At 43.6% G+C, this 20,750-nt stretch overlaps 1 protein-coding gene across 1 annotated transcript in view; it reads left to right on the top strand.

Moving 5' to 3' along the window:
- asap1b (ArfGAP with SH3 domain, ankyrin repeat and PH domain 1b) overlaps positions 1-20,750 on the top strand; it is a 60,399-nt gene that overhangs the window by 26,721 nt on the left and 12,928 nt on the right. The window contains exons 7-17 of the mRNA XM_083995923.1: positions 4,681-4,766; positions 6,605-6,680; positions 7,532-7,618; positions 9,510-9,610; positions 10,275-10,344; positions 13,092-13,179; positions 13,424-13,472; positions 15,994-16,160; positions 19,319-19,452; positions 19,716-19,807; positions 19,897-20,083. Coding sequence (XP_083852049.1) covers positions 4,681-4,766; positions 6,605-6,680; positions 7,532-7,618; positions 9,510-9,610; positions 10,275-10,344; positions 13,092-13,179; positions 13,424-13,472; positions 15,994-16,160; positions 19,319-19,452; positions 19,716-19,807; positions 19,897-20,083 — 1,137 coding nt within the window. The remainder of the gene's footprint in view (positions 1-4,680; positions 4,767-6,604; positions 6,681-7,531; positions 7,619-9,509; positions 9,611-10,274; positions 10,345-13,091; positions 13,180-13,423; positions 13,473-15,993; positions 16,161-19,318; positions 19,453-19,715; positions 19,808-19,896; positions 20,084-20,750) is intronic.

Raw genomic sequence — 20,750 nt, 5'->3', positions numbered from 1 at the left:
CAGTCTGGATCAACTTTTGCTGCAGCCTAAAACAACATCATCTGCTACTGCGCTACCACACAGGCAAAATATACATTCCTGGTAGATTAATTGTTATTGCTTGATCCCTGAAGCAGATAATAAAATAATTTTGCCGCAGTAACTTTTTTTCCTGAATTGTAAAATCCGTCCTCTCAATCTTAAAGACTATCTGCTCCCTCATAAAACCATCACACTCTTGGATCTATCATTCAAACCAACCCTCTTGGATCATGTTTCATCTTTTTATTGGTACCTATGGCAACAAGCCCCCGCCAACGCAGTGCTACTTTTGGCCTGAACGCCCACTCATTAAAATCCTATGGTGTATATAAAAGATTTTAAGCTTGAGTTTTTCACTCAGATGATTTGAATAATTTAAAGGTTATCTGTTTCACTCCTGTTGGGATTAAAGCTTCTTCAAAAGATACGGCTGTACCTAAATTTAACCATGAGGATGGTATGTGCTTTACTAGTCGCTCGCTATCATCCTAAAGACTGGACCAAAGCTGGTTGTTGGATTTAGAAAATCCAACACTAGAAGTCTCATGACACGTGATGAGTGTAAGTCGGATATTTGATCTCCAACTCGCTAATAAACACTCAATCTGTTCCTCCTTTAAGTATTTTCAGATGTTCCATTGTTTCTGCGAACTTGTCTGCCTTTGAGCATGTGGCAAAGCAGTTTGAATCACGTTATAGTTTTAATTCTCAACGACTGTGCTTTGAGTAAAGTGACAGCTAGAAATAAGTGCAAAACAAATGTGAGCTCTTTATGTGCCCAAGAGAATCAGAACAAACTGTTAGAGCTCACTCTGCTCTGCCAAAAACCTCTCTGGTGGTGGGTGGTGACGCCTACGCCTCGTTCACTCTTTTATCCTGTTAGGATTTTTTACTCAAATTACATAATGGACCAATGGCTGTTCTACTGCTGTCGGTGGTGTGAATTATTCACTACAGGACTCCTCGCTGCAGTCCTTATGTGCCCTGCCATGCTGCTCCTCTCCCCCTCTCAGGGTGACTCAGAGGTGTTTCCTTATATCCACGTCTCCCACCTGTGTTCAAACGTCCTCCTGTTACAGGTCGGGCACATATTCAAGTCAGGTTTACTTACCAGTCACGTTCTGCAGGACGCACAAACGTGGAAACAAGTGGAACAGATCAGGACAGAGCAGATGTAAACAGGACTGCAGCCACGCTAGGCTACATGCTAATATCAGTATGCTAACATGCTCACATTTACAGTTTTAACTGCGCAGGTATCCGCGGGGTCTTGAAAAGTATTAAAAGGTGATAAATCAATTTTGTGAAAATTAAGACCCTTAAAAAGTATTAAAAAGTCTTTTCACAACTTTATAAAGTCTTACATTTAAAATAAAATAAATAATAAAAGTTATTTTTTCTGAATTAGCTGTCCAAGAGTTTGAGTCCTAAAAACATTGTAAAAGTGTTAATTTATTCATTTCATTAAAAAACAAAGATGAACCGGTACATAAAAAAGAAAAGAAGATTTTTTTTGCCTTTGATTTATTATCCTAGCCTATTTTGAATTCTGTTGTATCATGGTCGAGTCTTTATCACAAACTAAAACTTGCGTTAAAAGTGTCACTGATGTAAATGGGTACAGGCTAACCCCTTGCCTTTACATCACTGGCATGGATAAAAAGCAAATTCTTCAACGTTAACAAGAGTTGTGGGAGTATTAATCTGCCCCAAACTGAAGCAGATGCCCTCGTTTGAAGTTTTTAGCCCTCCCAGTGATAGTTCTTCAGCAGTAATGGATGTTTCTGTTTCTCACTTACGTTTTTCTCTGAGTTTGGTCTCTATCCACCAACTCTTAAGGGAATAATCTGGCCCATTAGCTGATCCACTTTGTCCCCCAGCTAGTTGCTAACTTTTTCTGAGCTATGGTCGGTAGCAATGGGAGTAAGATGAAGTAAAGCTGGGCAAACGTTAAGCCTAAATGCATTATGAAGACAACCAGGTGATAATTCATCACTATAAATGACCACATTGTCACATTGTTTTCACATTTGTAATTTCATACACATTTCTGATAAAATATGGACTGTTGCTGTTTTAGGTTTGAACCTGAATGTGAAACAGAGGGCCTACACCAGTCACTGTAGCTTTCCTCCAATTACCACAGGATGCCAGAAAAGAGTTGTAGCTCCCACATTACATTAGCAATGGCTTCCCTTTGTCGGCTGCCTCAAGCCCAGATTTGATTTAAAATGTCTAATCATCTGCAGAGCTTTGCTTCATGTTCATGCTCTGCCCTGCAGTATGATACTGATTTGTTGTATCCTCGTAGCACTGTGGGAATCCTCTGAGCAGGGCCTGTTGGCTGTTTCTGGGTAGGAACTTGAAACAAAAGGCCTCTGTGGTTTTGGCCACTTGTTACTGAACCAGCCTCACTGTAAATGATAGTTAGACGACCATGTGGTTTGAAGAATTTTCCCAAAAAAGCATGAAGAGGGCTGCATTATGAGAGCATAATTCACTTGTTTCTGTGCATATTTTGTGCAGTATGATGTGCTGGCTCCAGGTCAAATGCAGTTCAGTGTACAGGCCAAAAATAATGACTTTTGAAGGCTAGATATCTCACCAGCTACTGGTTCATACAGAGATTTACACTGTGAAACGGTACAAATGAGTATTCCAGGGTAGTCGCCCATTTATATCTCTGGCAGTATGAAGCTGCTGTAATCATCAATGAGAAGGTCTGCTTTATGGAAATGCTGTATTTTTAGCTCTCAACATCCATGTTATTGGGCAGATTTCAGCAGGTTTTTACATTCTTGGTTCCCAGTAAATAAATCATTCTGATCTGGTGATTTCTGGACTTTTCTTCTATTAGACTAAATTATTAGTTAAGTGTAGGCCTATACTTTGGTTTTGGACTTAATTCTTTCAAAACTAGTGTCACTTCCATTAGAGTTGTTGGGACATGTTTTCAGTGTTCAGCCTGGGTTAGCAAATGTGATCTTAGCATTATCATACAAGCTGCTAGCATGGCTCTCAGTAGTTTTGTTGTAATATTTTTGCATTAATGTGACAATGTGACCTGATTGGTCAGATATTTGACCATCTGGATTTACCCAAGTCAGACATTTTTCAGCCTCTCGTTGGCAGGTGAAATTAAGTGCAATACATATTTTCACTATTCTCCCATAGACAGAATTATTACTCAATTATTCAATAAAGTAATGTTAGTGGCAAGCAGCACTGATACTGTGATATAAAATTACATAGACTATAGGAATACTCCTAAATCTCTGTTGTATCTATTGTACCTTCAGTATCAACCTTTTATCTGATACATTTATTTAAACTGACCGCTGTTTTATGTATTAAACATGTTTTTGTGGTTCATTTATATTTCTGAAGCATGTTGTGTATGTGTAGAAGGCGCTCTAGCAATAAATAGAGGAGACGAATAATCACAAACATGAGAGATTTCCTAAATCAACAATCATCCTGGCTGGAAATACCAGTGGGGCTGTTGTTGTGTGTGTGGGGGACAGTTGCTGCAGTCAGTGATACAATCTGTTCATCCCACTTAACCTCATTTTTCTCCGTTGCGTGCGCTTTCTCGCTCTCACGCTCACTCCCCCTCTCCCTCTCTCTCTCTCCCTCTCGCTCTCTGGCGCTCTCTCCCTCCATGTTACTCAATCACCAGATTACAGGATGCTCTCACTCTCTCACCCCGCTCATCCTACGCTGTCAGCGAAGGAGTGTGGAAAGGCAGGGATCAGCGGGCTGCATTATATTCTGCCCAGACGCGGCAGCAGTTGGAGCGTCGCTGCTCATTCACACAAAAGAGTTCAAACACGCACATGCGGCAGCGCTCTCCAAAACACTGAACCCACACAAGGCTCAGACAAAATGTGGATAATCTCCCATCCAGCGAGCACTGTCGGGCAGACAAAGGGGGCGAGGCATGCATGCGTACACACACATAGATGCACACCCCCCCCCCACCCCCTCCGGTGCATCCACACACATGACATTAGGAGCAAATTGAAACTGTATGTTGCCATCCGAAGCTCCACAAAGCTTCTGTGTAATAGATTAAATGTTACTGTGGAGCTGAAAGTGGTCTTTAGCTGTGACTCTTTGTAAATCTCCGCAGATTGGCACCCCGCGGGATTAGCTCAGATTAAAGATTATCTTTTATTCGTTTGTTTGGCGGGAGCGCCGGCCGTCTGAAGACATTTGTTTTGAATCCTCAGACACCCAGACTGAGCACACGGCCTACAAAGCACTTTCCCTCTGGAGGCTCTTCTCTCTTTTTTTATGATGCTAATGTAAAGTATTTTTCATCACCCCTTTTGAAACTTTATTTAGATCAAGGGAGAGGGATGAGATTCTCTTGTACTACAAGGCATTTTCTTCTGTGTTTACCAGTCTAGTCCCCCACTCCCACAGTGTCAAGGCAGTCTTGGCTCGTACATCAAAGGCTTCGTAAGGCATATGTGCACTCAGATGCGATTATCATAATGCAGTGTTCATACTCTGAGTGTCTGCCGCAAAGCATGAGTCTTTTCTCTCCGTGTAGCGCTGCGGCCTCATTCTACCTCATTAAACCGCCCGAAAAAACATTCAAACACCCTGAATATCAACTCCTGGCTGAACTCTGCACCTCTCTTTGCTTTGCAGTACCTGATCAAAGTAAATGAGATCAAGACCAAGAAAGGAGTGGACCTCCTCCAGAACCTGATTAAGTATTACCACGCACAGTGCAAGTAAGTACCACATTAATCCCCCTAACCTGAAAGTGTGAGGCTCCCCATGTTGTCTGTATCACACCCTCACACACATGTATGTATGTATGTATGGCTCCTCTATGATTCACAGCTCTTGAGGGTGCAAGATTGTGTATGTATGTGTGTGTGTGTGTCTGTGTGTATATTTGGCTCTCATAAATATGCACAGATCATCATATAGATACGTTCTGACAGCTGCGGGGTTCGGTGGGTAAATAAGTGGACGCTTTCCGTGCCAGAACCGCAGCTCACAACGGCCTGTCACAGAATGACAAATTTTCTCTCCGCGTTGCTAGGTCCTGTCATAACACTGGGACAAAACAATATACTTCGCCGTTTAATCTGTTCAACCTGGGCCCTTGATGGATAGAAAGGCTGCACTAGTGATTGATCAGACGCATAAAAGCGCTGGAAGGAGAGTGACGGGAAGTGTGTGATTGTTTAAAGCCCAGAAAAGACAGAAACAATGAAAAAGTTTGTCCATTTTTTACCATTTTGGCTCTTGGTTATGATAATATTGTACTTGCCTCCTCTGTTATAGAGATTTGGGAAAGGCAGACTGCATCAGGGCATAACACAAAAATCCATGGAACTGTTGTAGTGAAATACTCAACAATTGTTGAACAATTAGCCACTTGATTAGAGCCAATCCCAGATTAGAGTAGTAGATACAGTAAAAACTGCACAATTTGGACTTTAATTTCTTGAAATTCATTCATTTTCCCTGAGGCCTTAAACTCCATTAATAAAGCGACTAGTGACTGAGTGAGTTAACCGACATAAACATGGTGGTACAAACTTATAGGATAACCCAACAATACACACATACACAATTGTGAAGCAAAAATTCTCACATTTTTGTGAACTAAAATCATATGAATTAAAAAATCTGGCTTTCATTTTGGAGGCCATGTCCAGAATTTATAGCATTTACTTTCTTAACAGTCACAAAGTTTGGAAACCGTTTTCTGTCAGTGGAGCAAAGTTCTTGCTCTTCTCAAACTTTCAGACACGACCTGTCTTTTCGTATTTGTTATTACTTCTCAGACGGAAGCTAAATCAAAGTGAACCACACAGTCTCCCTCTGAGATGAAAGGGCAGCGCTGAGGCAGGTAAATCAGCTGCAGGGACTCTCAGGGGACCACTTCCTGTCTTTGCTTTCAGGCTCCCACTAATGGCGGCTCCAGCTCCTCGCCCTGAAATGACACCGCTCTAGTCCAAACTGATGAATCTGCATTTCCCAAATCTCTGTAACATAGTCTGGAAGTGCGATCATGACCAAAAGTCAAAATAAAACTCAAGTGCGAAGGCCAACAGTACTCGACATGTCGAGGTGGAGGAGAGATGTGGGACCGTCGATACGCAGTGAAAGGAAACAAGCAGGAAAGGTGTGAAAGTAATGAAAAGAGGAGGGGAGATGTGCTCCAAGAATAAGAGAGTGGTAGAGAGAAAGAGAGAAAGAGAGAGAGAGAGAGGTCATTAGTGGTGATTTGCGGCCGTGGCGCTGCATCGAGGTCTGTACCGCTGACAGGTCTGTAATGGATTTCAGGATGTGCTAAGCACCTCTGCAAATCAGCTACGGACTCGGCCAGAGGCGATTTCTGTGCCAAGAGGTGAAAGGCGCCAGAATGCGCCGGGCCATACATTAAACATAAACTGCACCAATTTCTCCCTGCGTGACCTTCAGAGCGGCCAGAAGGAGCGTTTTCATGGCACCACTTGAAAAGCAGTTCCCCATAAATGACTGATCCGTGTCTCATATTTATTCCAGTGGATGTTAATGTCAGTGACACGTTTTTTTTTTTTACCCCCTCCAGTTTCTTTCAAGATGGCTTGAAGACGGCAGATAAGCTGAAGCAGTACATCGAGAAGCTGGCAGCTGATCTCTACAATGTAAATACCCGCATCTTCACCTTTTCACCTCCTTCCTTCATCGTTGCTCAATTTTTCCTGCCTCCAACATCAGCGGATGAGGTTTGCTCTGACTAATGTGGTTAAAAAGCTCTGGAAAAAAAGGGACCTTGAATGATGATCCCTCTGGTATTTGCATGAACCCCCCACTGAGATGACCAGATAATGTGTCGTGCTTACATGCATCATAATAAGTTATAGGTCCTGTCATAGCTCAGTAAAGCAAACGTAGCCGTACAGTGAGTCTCATTTGTGGTGCTTTCTCCTGAAGCAGCACTTTTATCAGAATATGATGCTCCTGTCTTCGTTCTGTGAGGGAAGTGGCTCTTTTACAGCGACTGTCATTATTCAGGATTTACTGGAAACAAGCGAAGCCTCATTTTTGTGAAGACCGTAACGCCTGGGACATTAGAAGTCAGACCAAAGCCCCTTGCGCTGCACTGATTGCCCCCAATGAATCTAATTTAATGGCACAACTTTTTGATCTAACGTTCCCTGAAGCTCTGTTTAATAAAATTTATTGGGAGCTATCAGTGAAGTTAACATCTTTTTTTTTTTGAATTTTGTGCTCGTCCACTTTGCCTCTGGAGCATAGACTGTAAAAAGCTCTGGAGGTGACACAGCTCAGTATGTGGACAGCGGAGTGAGGGATGGCTCGTAAACAGAGTAATGAGAGGGGGGCATTTGTGAAGTGACTGAAATTAACTTTTGGAGTGCATGTCTTTATTTCAGTGCAGGTATTTATACGGGGCGTTTTTTATTAGTGCAATAAACGGCTCTCTGTAAACACAGCTCTCAGTTCTCGTGGTGCACCTCTCTTTTCTTCTCCGCAGATCAAACAAACTCAGGATGAGGAGAAGAAGCAGCTGACCGCCCTGCGAGATCTGATCAAGTCCTCCCTCCAGCTGGACCAGAAGGAGGTAGGCAGGACACACACACACACACACACACACACACACACACACACACACACACACACACACACACACACACACACACACACCAGACCAACCTGCAGACAGGTGAAACGCTTAAAGGGATACGCCAACTTTTTTTTTTTCGTGTCTTGCCTCACTCCGAGTCCATGACAAGCAGATAGACACCATCCTTTTGACTGTGCGTGCAGTAACAAGGGAGATAGAGCCGTATCGCCTGTAATTAGCTTAGCTCAAACGCTGGAAGTGTATCGGTAGTGTTAGCCTGCCTCCTACCCGAGCCGAAATCAGCAGTCAGAAGCTGATTTCATTTTAGCTCTAAACTCTGTAAATATATCACTTTACCGACATTTAAAACATTTTTAGGCAAGAAAGTAGCCGTTTAGATCAGCAGTGTGTCGTTAATTTGTCTAAATACCAGCTGTTTACAATTTTGTTCAGACAAATTCGGCGCTACTCAAGCTAGCCGTTGTGACCAACGCACTTCCGGTTACTTTCACAAAATAAAACACCCGTTGCCCTTTACATACAGAAAACCATGACGATAGAATTTGTGCTTTTACTTTGAAATAGGAAGCTAACCTACCCTTGATGTAGCTCGCTTGAACCAAAATAAACCGTCTTTGCTTGAACCCTCCGTTTTGACCGATCTCGTCCCGTTACCAGCATTTGACCGCTCAAGATGCCTTACCGGAGAGTTTTGTCAGCTCTGAGACGAAGATCGGCCCGCCGGTTTCCGTTTACAGTTGCTGAAGAGTTTCTCTGATGACTTTAGGTGGAGGCAGGCTAACACTACCTATGCACTTCCAGCATTTGAGCTAAGCTAATTAGCGCTGCGCCAGCTCTGCCCGTATCTCCCTTGTTACTGCACGCACAGTCGAAAGGATGGTGTCTATCTGCTTGTCATGGACTCGGGAGTAAGGCAAGACACGAAAAAAAAAGGTTGGCGTATCCCTTTAACGCAACCAGCCTCAAATAGAAACATACAGGGATGAACAGAGGCCGGGGGTTAACCCTGAGTTAGTCACACTGAAGCCCCGCCCCCTGTCTTTATTTTAACACACACTAACACACACACACACACACCCTCTCACTCTGGCCACTACCAGGTTTGGAGCTTGTCTCCTGCAGCACAGAGCGAGTGCCCAGTGCTGTACCATGCTGGTAGCCAGTGTGTGGTAGGCTTTGCTGGTGACCAGTGTTGTGCCTCACTGGCTGCTCAGTGGAGAGCCAACCACTGCCTGACTTGACACCACACACACACACACACACACATTTAAGACATCTACACAGGCTGACGTACCTGTGTGGCGATTTTCACACCATCACGGTTCCCACGTTCACACACTCAGTCCACTTTTCTGCATGAAAGACTCACACACAGTCATTCACATTTCTGTAGCATCTCTTGTTATTAGCACCAATGTTAATCACTTACTTTTAGAAAGTGAACACTTGGGCAGAAAAGACACACACACTCTTTCACACCCACCGCTTGCACTTGAGCTGGATCTTTCACACCTCTCCCCTCTATCTCCCCTCCCCCCTTCTGCCTTCTGCTTGTCTGGAATCAAGTCTAGAAGAGTAAGTGCTGGTGCATGTTTAGCATGCTGGCATCCGTCTATTATGCTTGACAGTAGAGGTGTTTGGCCCCTTTAGAGGTGTTTGGAGAGCATGCCCTGTAGATGTGATTCCTCTCAACGTCGGTTTTTTGGAAACAGAGCCCCCCTGCACTATGACGACAGAGATTCAGTTTGTTTGTGTGTCTGTCTGTGTTGTGTGTTGTGTGTTGTGTCGTGCATGTGTTCATACAGCGGCACTGTGCGTTCTATGTGTTTAACTTTGTGTGTTTGTGTTATGGTGTGGGCTTGCACAGGACTCCCAGAGTAAGCAGGGTGGATACAGTATGCACCAGCTGCAGGGGAACAAGGAGTTTGGCAGTGAGAAGAAAGGCTACCTGCTGAAGAAGAGTGACGGGTGAGTTGTTGTCATTAGAAAACCCCCCCCGCTGTGGTGCACCATTCGTGTTGTGTCAAGAATTAAAGGGATAGTTCAACATTTTGGCAAATTGGCCCATTGCCATAATCGCTATAGTCATAGCAGTAGGTTCGTTACCTTTATTTGTCAGTGCAAGCTATTTTTAGAACAGCGGAGCAGAGCCGCGAGCTGCTCAGAGATACGCTACGGAGGCTAATGGGATTTCTTGGTTTCCCTCATCAAACTCATCAAATACACAATCCAACAACTCCAAAACGCTGCTCTGTTTCGTCAGTTCCGTTATTATCTCATAGCGTGGTGAATGTGCAGGTCACAACTTGTCCACCAGAGCGTTTTGGAGTTGTTGGATTGTGTATTTGATGAGTTTGATGATGGAAACCAAGAAATCCCATTAGCCTCCGTAGCGTAGCTCTGAGCAGCTCGCGGCTTTGCTCCGTCGTTCTACAAAAAGCTTGCACCGACAATTAAAGGTAACGAACCTACTGCTATGACTATAGCGATTATGGCAATGGGCCAATTTGCCAAAATGTTGAACTATCCCTTTAAGGAGGAAAGACACGACAACCCCTTCAACTCATGTCTGCACCTCCCCACCACCCAACCTCACCCCAACCCTCTCCTCTCCTCTCCTCTCCTCTCACAGGCTGAGGAAGGTGTGGCAGAGGAGGCAGTGCTCAGTGAAGGGGGGCATGCTCACCATCTCTCATGCCACAGTGAGTACAAGATGCACAAACACACACACACACACACACACACACACACACACACACACACACGCACACACACACACGTGAACTCCCTGACCCCTCACAAGTAACTGCGCAAATCAAAGGGAGGCGCATCACGCGGCAGGAGGTTGTGTTGGGCTCTCTCAATCTGGGAAGCTGGGAGAGCAGAGCTGACATAGATGGGTTGTCATGGCAACAGTGCCACCCCAACACCCCCTTCCCCCCTCGCCACAACCGCCGAGCCCCCACCACCACCACCACCACCCCTCCCCCCTCCTCTTGCACTGCTGCTGCTGCTGCGCCTCGGTGAGTCATCTCAGAGCGAGTGCGAGCGTACTGTATATGCTGGCACGTCTGCGGCGTCGTCTCCTCCCTTGTGCGGCAGCGGCAGCTGCAGCTCACAGCGATGTTTTCTTTCCCTTGCAGACTGCAGGAATCCAAAGCTGGATTCAGATCTGAGTTCATTCTGTGACACCTCGTCGCTCGATGGCTTCCCACCGAGCTTCAAACAATTAGAGGCTTAGGCACAATCAGAGCATTTAGCTAATTGTGGCAGAGCCGTGGCAGGTGTCTCATCGCACTCACACCATCAGAAAAATCCACACTGATGGAAAAACAGGAAACGTCGCATTCAGCTGGAAGAATCAACAAGGGTTTTTCAAAATAAGATACCATGCATTTTAGCTGTGTTCCACTGCTCTAATGATCATCAAATTATATCTATCCTGTTGTTTTGAGAGTGATGTCCTCCCAAGATGCCCCTCTGCTATCTTGTGTACATTTTGGGGGGAAACCCACATTGGAAACAAGCCGTCATAGAATAAATAATTAAGGAGGAAATCCCACATTGTCAGAAGCTTGGAAAATAAAGTCTTTATTTATCAAACAGATTAAGTTTCAATCTGGAAAGGAAGCTTCCTCAGACCTACAAACCAACATAACATAACACCGTATCATCACCATCAGACGAAGATGACTTGTCCATATCATATTAGAAATAAGAGAATAAAAAGCAAACAGAGAATTTGTCATATGTACATAATTCCTTTTTTTCTTTTTTTTTTATTCCTTTTAATAATCAGCAGACCAAGTCTCTTATGTGAATGAACAGGCCGCCAAACAATACATTTGGATTAATGCAGAACATTGCAGATTTAAAACAACCCATGTATATATATTTTTAACAATTATGTGAATTCTCTGCAGTTTCATGTCATTTCTTTACATCGAATACAATGAGACACAACCTAAGAAGATTATACATCAAACCCGTCAATCTCCCAGGGATTTATTTGCCTGTACTGGTTATCAATCACATGACCTTCTCTATAAAAGGTATTAACTATTTGATTTTTGCGGCTTTGAGAAAGAAAATGTCATCTGCTTAATACAATAAAAAAAAATGCCCTGGTTTGTGGCTTCATGCTGTATGCAGGAGCTTCTCTGAGATATTTGTACTGTGAGTGAAATGAAAAAAGTGCCTGCAACATAGATTAGAAGAACCCACAGTGCAAACACATGAATAATTCAGCAGGAGTTTGAGTTACAGATGGAAAAAACAGCATTTTGTGTACATCTCAAACGATCGTCATTTAAAATATTTCTATACTTTGGTATCTCATGTAAACATAACAGATTAGGACACTTAGTATTCAGCCACACCAATAGTATTGTTCTGAGGAAACAAGTGTCAGGCCACAGCTGAGCTAGCATGGTGAGCATGGGAAACAATGGACTGCAGCTTTTTGCATTAATATTTTATCTCATATTCACAGATATATATACAGTATATTTGAATTTGAGCTCGGTAGGACGTTGCTAACTTTCACTGCTGCTCCTCAGCAGTGACTCAGCTTGTTGGTTTAGCCGCCGAGCTCGTCCTTCTGGAGGCTTGTTTACCAACACACACAGTTGTTCCAGCTGAAAAGCAGCAGGGAGGATCAGCGCTGGCGGTGCGTAATGATCATGACCGACGACGAGATCGCGGGGCGTGTGCATTTTTATTGTCCTCATTTGCTGTTTTTATAGCGTTGGGATGTGAGCGCGATACGAGCCTCCACACTGCGGCCGGCTCAAACACGATACGGTCACTGTGCGCCAGAGAAGGGGAAGTGGTTGCCTCAGATATGATATGAAAGGTTTCCCCCCTCCAGTCTGCTCTATTGAAGGACTTAATCTTTCCCCTTTCTGTGTGATCTGGCCTGCGTGGTTAGACCTTATAATCACATCTCTCTGAATGGGGGCAGTTTACCACCCTGCAAGTGTGTTTTTTTTCCCCCCAGCCCTTGTAGCAGCTGAACTCTAGGTGACTCTCGTTGACATGGCGGGACGCCAGCGGGCCGGCCAAGCTCTGAGGCTCATCATCGCCTGTTAGCATTTCATTAGCACGTGCACCGGCCCCGCCTCTGCCCGGCCCCACTGGCAGGAGACAATGCTCAGTGTGCATGTGCCAACTGGGTCCATTATTACAGTACACAGCCCAGCCAGCACTGTCTCGTTCCTCAGTGGGAACTAGAGAAGCCTTGTTCGTCTTTGTTGTCGGACTGGGTGACTTTTCACAGGAGAAGTGTCGAATAACAAATACATATCTTGTTTAAAAAAAACGATACATGACACTTTGCATTGTACATATAATCATACAGAGACTTTGGTGTGTTATATTGTGTGTGTAACCTGAAGAGCTCACTCCTTTTTTGTTTTTTTAATGAAGCTGAATGTGTTTCTGTTTCCAGTCCAACAGGCAGCCGGTCAAACTCAACCTGCTCACCTGCCAGGTCAAACCCAGCTCAGAGGACAGGAAGTGCTTTGATCTCATTTCTCGTAAGTCCAGCACACACATGCTGTACATTTCACTACTATAACTGTCAGAGCGGGTCAGTTTTATAGATGTAAGCCTGCTTAAAAGAGGGAGAATTCCTGCTTAATCAAGAAAACATGAAGGGAAAAGAACTTGTACAACAGCTATAACATGACCATGATATATTTGAATAGTTTACTGTATGCCGGCTGCTTCTTGTTAAAATGCAAGATCATTTGCTTATTCAACATCCTGGTTTTCCCACAGATAACCGGACATATCATTTCCAAGCTGAGGATGAACAAGAGTTTGTTATGTGAGTACTTCAGAGTCACTGTGCCCAGAAAAATGCATACTGATGTTCTGCTCGTCAAAGTTTTATCCTGATTTCCTAACATTTTGCTACATAAAGAGACATTTTCTTAATCTCTTTCACTTTCTTTCTGACATTTCACCTAAATCTAATTATTTCACCGTCATCCTTACAAACAGGATGTGTTTTGGTTTGTGGCAGTTGAGTGTGGGTGGCAGTGGGGAGTCTGTTCTCCACTCATTCAGGTCATTGCTCCCTCAAACGGTCGGTTCCCATGCAGTCCCACACATGGACCTTTTAATGAGCAGAAACACACACAGTCACACTGGGATAGTAGTAATTAATCTAATGCTTTATAATGTTATCACACAGTCAGTTAGTTTTGTGGATTTCTTCAGTAGTTGTGCTAGTGCTAATTGTTAAGGGAAATTTTTTCCACATTTGTCACACGTTTATTCAGTTTTTCAGTAAAGTATAAGTAGTATTGTCTCTTTGTGACTGCTGCAGATTAATAAGTAGTTAGTGGGTCAGCTAGTTTAGTTAGCTCCAATTAGGAGGTCCTTGGTTTTTGCAGTCAGCTAAAAGAGCTAATTGATGGGGCTAATATCTGTGTTTACTGTTGCAAGAAATAAGTGAAACATGTGTTTGAGATGGTTTATGCAAATGACATCCCCTAAAGGACAAGATAATGACTTCAGTGTGATTATTTTGTCAAATTAAACCAAAAAAAAAAAATTCACAGAAATGAAGAAAATCCTCAGAATCCTTTTTAACAATTGTAATGAATCATTATCATCATAATAGTTTGTGATAAATCTTCGCTCAATTGATTCATGATCCATACTAATTACATTCTCAGGCTTCATGAATGTAGATGGATGATCTTTCTTATGAGGGATTTATTTGCCAAAAAATTTGGGGAATATCCTGACAGGTCAACTTTGTGGGAAACACCTGATTCATTAAAAGGGAAATGAATTCAGTCTTACCGAGTCGTCGCGAGTCGTCTAGACTAAAAAAACTCTCTTGAAACACTCTTTGATTTCTGACACTTTTGTTCTGGGCTGCCGTGTTCTTCCTCTGATGCCGGGAGCTTTCTTCTCTTCCTTGCTGCGGTTTTTTGCGCGGCTCGTTTCAGTGCTGCTTGAACACTCTGTGCCTCCATGCACACGCAGTCCTCTGGGATGCAGCTCGGTGCTGCTCCTCTCTGCCGGTTCTGTCACGCACCTCCAACTGCTGCGGCAGCGTCTTCACGGGATTTTCCATGAAATATTTAGTATTCCATAGGGCTCCTGTGCCGCTCCGTGCAATCACGCTCCCCCCCCCTCAATTAAGCTGGGAGCATATTATAATGCATATTATAAGTAAACACAGAAGTGCTTTGGCTCGGCAGCTGCACACCTACGCATCTCTGGATTAAAATATCTTGTTTTTTTCACACAAGCGGATAAACAGACAATCTAACGCATCGCGGTTTGCGTGCCCACTCCCTGTCTTGTCTGCCCTGCGTCTCAACAGGCAGCTTTGATTGACACTGACATAGGAAGTGCTGACGTCAGCCTCATAAAGCCCACTTTGTGTGTCTGTGTAGGTGTGAGTGTGAGTGTGGGCCAGTTGAGTGGGCAGAGCGTGGGAGCGGATTGTGTTTGATAGTCAGCTGCAGTATTTCCTGTGTGCACAACTCACACACAACGACCACAGACTTGGTTAAAGATCTATTGATAAATGCGTATAATGAAAAATGTCACATTCATGAGAACGGATTTACAAGTACAACGAACTTTTCTGAGATTTCTTTTTTATTTTATTTTGCAAATATTTATAAATCAAAAAGATGCTGAAAAACTAATACATGCCTTCATCTAAAGCAGACTCGACTACTGCAATGTTGCCTTTTACTGGCCGCCCTAAAAGCACCACAGAAAGACTTCAGCTCATTCAAAACTCTGCCACTCGGTTGGTAACCAGAACCAGGAAGAGAGAGTACACTGCATTGGCTTCCTGTAGCATCTAGAATTGACTTCATGATCCTGCTCCTTGTATACAGGGCACTTCATGGGCTAAATTACATCACCAGCTCCCTTATTAACTACAGTATCAGCCTCTAACAACACTTGGATCATCTACTGGTGGTGATAGCTTTTGTTACCTACGCCCCTAAACTCTGGAACACACTCCCTTTAGATATCAGGGAAGCCAACTCAATACATATCTTTAAAAGTTAGCTAAAACGTATCTGTTCACCCTAGCCTTTGACTAGCCTCTAATTAGCCAGGGACAAAAAATCCTAGCCGAAATCTCAGAGAGTACACTGGAAGGTCATGTTTTTTTTTAATGTTCTTATGTTCTTTTAATGTTCCTTCTTTTATTGTGAAGTACTTTGTGCTGCAATAATTGTATGAAATGTGCTATACAAATAAATTATTATTATTATAACACCATTTGAAATATTACTATGATAACACTATTATATTTTATATTATCATATTATTATAACACCATTTGAACCGTGTTCCCTCCACAGCTGGATCTCGGTGCTGACCAACAGCAAGGAGGAGGCGCTGAACATGGCGTTCCGCGGCGAGCAGAGCAGCGGAGGCGAGGACGGTTTAGAGGACCTCACCAAAGCCATCATAGAAGACGTGCTGCGCATGCCGGGCAACGAAATCTGCTGCGACTGCGGAGCCACAGGTGTGTACCTCTGCTCTGCTCTTTGTGTGTGTGTGTGTGTGTGTGTCCGTGTCCGGAGAGGCCTCCTTGTGCAGTACACACATCCTCTTCCTGTTTTATGCTTAGTCAACCCTCACCTTGTTCCAGGAAAAGACGAAACAGCTCCACTTCAGCATTTTTCAGATTCACCCGTTAGCAAATGTTTTATTTACATCCAAGCAGCAGTCTTGATTTCATTGCGGTGTCACGGCTACCTTGAACTCCCCGTCCTTGAGTTAGACGGCATCTGAACAAACTGCACTGCAAAATCCCCCAGCAGTCTTCAGTGAACAAGTGTGTGTGTGTGTGTGTGTGTGTGTGTGTGTGTGTGTGTGTGTGTGTGTGTGTGTGTGTGTGTGTGTGTGTGTGTGTGTGTGTGTGTGTGTGTGTGTGTGTGTGTGTGTGTGTGTGTGTGCTTGACACAACCCGATCCCGGTCCTCCCCCACAGTAGGAAGCAAAGACTCAGCACTCAGGAGTGGTGGTGTAGACATTCAGGCCCTCTGACACTTAACACACACACACACACACACACACACTCATGCACACACACACACACACGCGCGCGCACGTTCTCCTCTGTCAACACAAACACACGCAGCAGCTCGGACCGACGGGAGGACTTTATGCTCCGAGGGGGGAAAAAAAACACATTTCTTCGCTTTGAGAAACAACATCATTACATCACGTTGTTACATAAGTCACACACGCTCCGACGACCCCTGAAATCTGCAGAGGAGGGGAGGTCGTTTGTCACGTCCAGACTCTGGCTGCTGCAGCGCACACGCTCGCCGTAGTAACACCACCACATGTGAGCTCCTCTTTTCACTCGGGCGAAATCACAATCGATTTTTTCAGCAGCCGACACCCGGCCGGCGCTGATGTGCGTCACTTTACCTCCGCGCCTAAAATTAACTTCACGGTTTGAAAGGTCGTTACGGTGACTTTGAAAAGGTCGTCTCCTTGTTCCCTCTGAGGACGACTCCATCTTCTTTGACTTCCTCCCACGGTCCCTCTCTCTCTCTCTCTCTCCCTCTCTGTAACGTACAGCTTTGCAGCATTAGTGTTCAACAGCTATAGAGGTCACCGCGCATCCACTCATCATGCTTAACATGCACATGGTGACCTATCACCAGCTTGCATCTGTTCATTGTGCTGCGTAAATATGTACGTGTGTGTGTGCAAGTGCCTGCTTGTGTTCTGTGTGTGACTCACTAGTTTTTTGGGGACTGCCTCCGACTGTTGGAGCTTCATAAAAAAGACGATCACTACTGTGTATCATTCAGACCGATTATAATTATTGATTAAAATATGTAAATGCTGAACAGTTACAAGGAAGATTAAGGTAACATAAAAAGACGAGGAGGAAAGGCAAAGATCCATTACAGAGCAACCAGAAGGTTCTAGCAAATCTCGAATTCAAAAATAAAAGCACAATATTTTATTGTATTACTTTAACCTTTGCATCAAAGAAATATTTACAACACTGACCCAACAGTGGGAACATGTCAGCAGGGTTCCTATGCAAGTATGGAAAGTATGGAATTTGATTTTATACATTTCCAGGTCTGGAAAAGTATGGAAAATGGAAACTATTGTATGGAAATATATTTATTTTAATACTTATCTGGGTTTGGTCTCATCTGAAGTTATTTGGGTTAATTAATCTGCATGCACTATTGTATCTACAATCTCCTGGAAATTACTTGGGGACATTAATGGCATGCAAATTCAGAATAATGAAAATCAATAAATGAAATAAAATAAATTGCATAATTTATTTACATGATACACATCTAATTACTCAAATGTCACAGATTATTAGAATTTTTTTACCGAGAAGTCTGGAAAATAGGGTCTGAAGAAATGTATGAAATTTTGAAATTTCAAATGTGTAGGAACCCTGTGTCAGGCTGAGACAGGTCGACTTCCCTCCCTCTCCTCACCACGCCGTCACCGAGTTCACAGCCGACATGGCCGAGCTTTATGTTTAAGCTTAAATCTCCCAGATTGCATCACAGCATCAGGCGGCGACGCCGGTCATCCACAGCGCTGCCGAGGGCGCCGCGTGAAGTCCCCGCTGGTACATCTCAAGCACAGCGCTTGTGCCTTTTTAGATTGATCTGTCGGTTATGCAACGGACTTTATCTGCCTCCTGCTGTGTGACGAGACCGCAGTCACCGCCGTGCCGCCCACAGCTCTCTGCTTGAAATGTGTGTTGCTGATTTGCATATAAAAATAAATGTTATCATGTTATCAATAAATTAGCTTTGTTTGAAGCATCACATGTGAGCACAAACACAGATTTATCAAATATTTGACGTGATGCAATGTCACAGGATTAATAAATGGAGTTGCATTAAAGAAACCACTTAGATCTTTCTTGTTAAAATTAAATTCTCGTGGGATTTATGAAGTTCTCTGTCTGCAGGAAGTGGCAAATATAATCTTTTTAATTTAAAAAAAAAGCACAAAATGACCTGTCAAATAAAAACGGCTACCGATTATCTTTTTCGTTTCTGTTCTAAATGTGTTTCTCTTGTTCACACAGAAAAGCACCAGAATGTACACAATGTTAAGTCACATAAGAGACTCCCTGTGCAGTTATAAAGGGGTTTTGAAGCAAAAAAAAAAAAGAGCTTCATCTGCTGTTAAACATTGATGTCTGTGGTTTTGATGTGGGTCCCTCGCACTTCAAACGTAATAGCTTCTGTCAAGGCTAACTATTTTTCTCCCAGGTTCAACAATCACACAGGAATGAATCAATTGTAGAGACACAGAGAAACCATTTTCTCTACCAGGCGGCCTTAAAGAGCCAGAATACAATGTAGCCACACAAAATCTATTTTCACTGAGGGTCATGACACGTCGGTTTTATTGCTGAACAATCTCTTTTATTCTGTTAATATGATTTTTATTACATTTGTTGCCGTAAAGATTTTAATTCACACAGTTTCTGGTGGCACTAGAGGAGCAGCATCTTGATTTACCAGCTTTCAGTGCTCATTGAGTCATGTGGTTTTTAGGCTTAAATCTGAGACGTTTCCAAATAGTTTTTACAGGGCCTGCATTAGGCCTGTTGCAGAAACTGTATACGATTAAATGACTAACATGTGTTTTTTTATGTTGTCTGTGATTTTAGACCCTAAGTGGCTTTCCACCAACCTGGGGATTCTCACCTGCATCGAGTGCTCTGGCATCCACCGAGAGATGGGGGTCCACATCTCCCGCATCCAGTCCATGGAGCTCGACAAGCTGGGAACCTCAGAACTCTTGGTGAGTCAGAGAAATGTTCTGCAGAGAGAATAAATAGTCGTTTTTTTTTTGGGAGAAGCAGCAGTCCACACCCTCTACTATTTTCATCTCTAGTGAAATATTAGAAATAATGAAAGAGTAGTGGAAACAGAGGATAGTGCAGACTCTGATCCCTAAAGCAGCAGGGTTTCGTACTCACTGTGTCTCTGAACACAAGCAAACGCTGCTCTGGTTTTTCACATTGCTGCGATTCGATGACTGACTTTTCCCTCTTTCTCCCCCAGCTGGCCAAGAATGTAGGGAACAGTAGTTTCAATGAGATCATGGAGGGAAACCTCACTTCCCCTTCACCAAAGCCCACTCCCTCCAGTGACATGTAAGTCCTCTCTGAGTTTTATAACCAGCTGAATTCCTTTTCATTCAAAACCTCTCTTTTTTTTTTAATGTGTGATGTTTTGCCCACAGGACGGTGAGGAAGGAGTTCATCAACGCTAAGTATGTGGACCACAAGTATGCTAGGAAGACGTGCTCGTCTGCGGCAGCTAAAATGATCGAGCTGTTTGAGGCGGTCCAGTCCAGGGACCTGCTGTCCCTCATCCAGGTCTATGCAGAGGGGGTGGAGCTTATGGAGCCACTCCCAGAGGCGGGGCCGGTGAGTCTGACCTCTAAAGGCGCCGGACGAAACCTATTGACCCTCTGCATATTTTTTTCATCACTTCACCACATCCTGTTGAGGCTCATGCTCACAGCTAATTTTTATATTAGATCATTAGTAGTGAACCAGTCAGCTTCTTCATTTGATTGTGCTGTGATCCCATGCAGTTTCTGAGCACTTCAGATTCACATTGTAATATCTAAATGTTTCACTTAAAAGGGATAGTTTAACATTTTGGCAAATTGGCCCATTGCCATAATCTCTATAGTCATAGCAGTAGGTTCGTTACCTTTAATTGTCAGTGCAAGATATTTTTAGAACGGCGGAGCAGAGCCGCCAGCTACTCAGAGCTACTCTACGGAGGCTAATGGGATTTCTTGGTTTCCCTCATCAAACTCATCAAATACACAATCCAACAACTCCAAAACGCTCTGGTGGACAAGTTGTGACCTTCACATTCACCACGCTATGAGATAATAACAGAACGTTACGAGACAGAGTTGTTTTCGAGGCAGAGACTGCTTGCCAGGAACGCATATCAGCGGTTTTGCATGAATTTACCTCGAAAACAACTCCATGATCCCCTGCAGTGAGGTATAAGATTTTGGGATTCAACTTAATAGTTTCTCAAATCAAAACTGTTGCAGTTTTCATTGGAATTACT

Source organism: Trachurus trachurus (assembly GCF_905171665.1).
Source record: "Trachurus trachurus genome assembly, chromosome: 20".
Taxonomy (NCBI): Eukaryota; Metazoa; Chordata; class Actinopteri; order Carangiformes; family Carangidae; genus Trachurus; species Trachurus trachurus.
The sequence above is the reverse complement of the archived record's forward strand: the minus strand, read 5'-3'. Positions and strand labels throughout refer to the sequence as shown.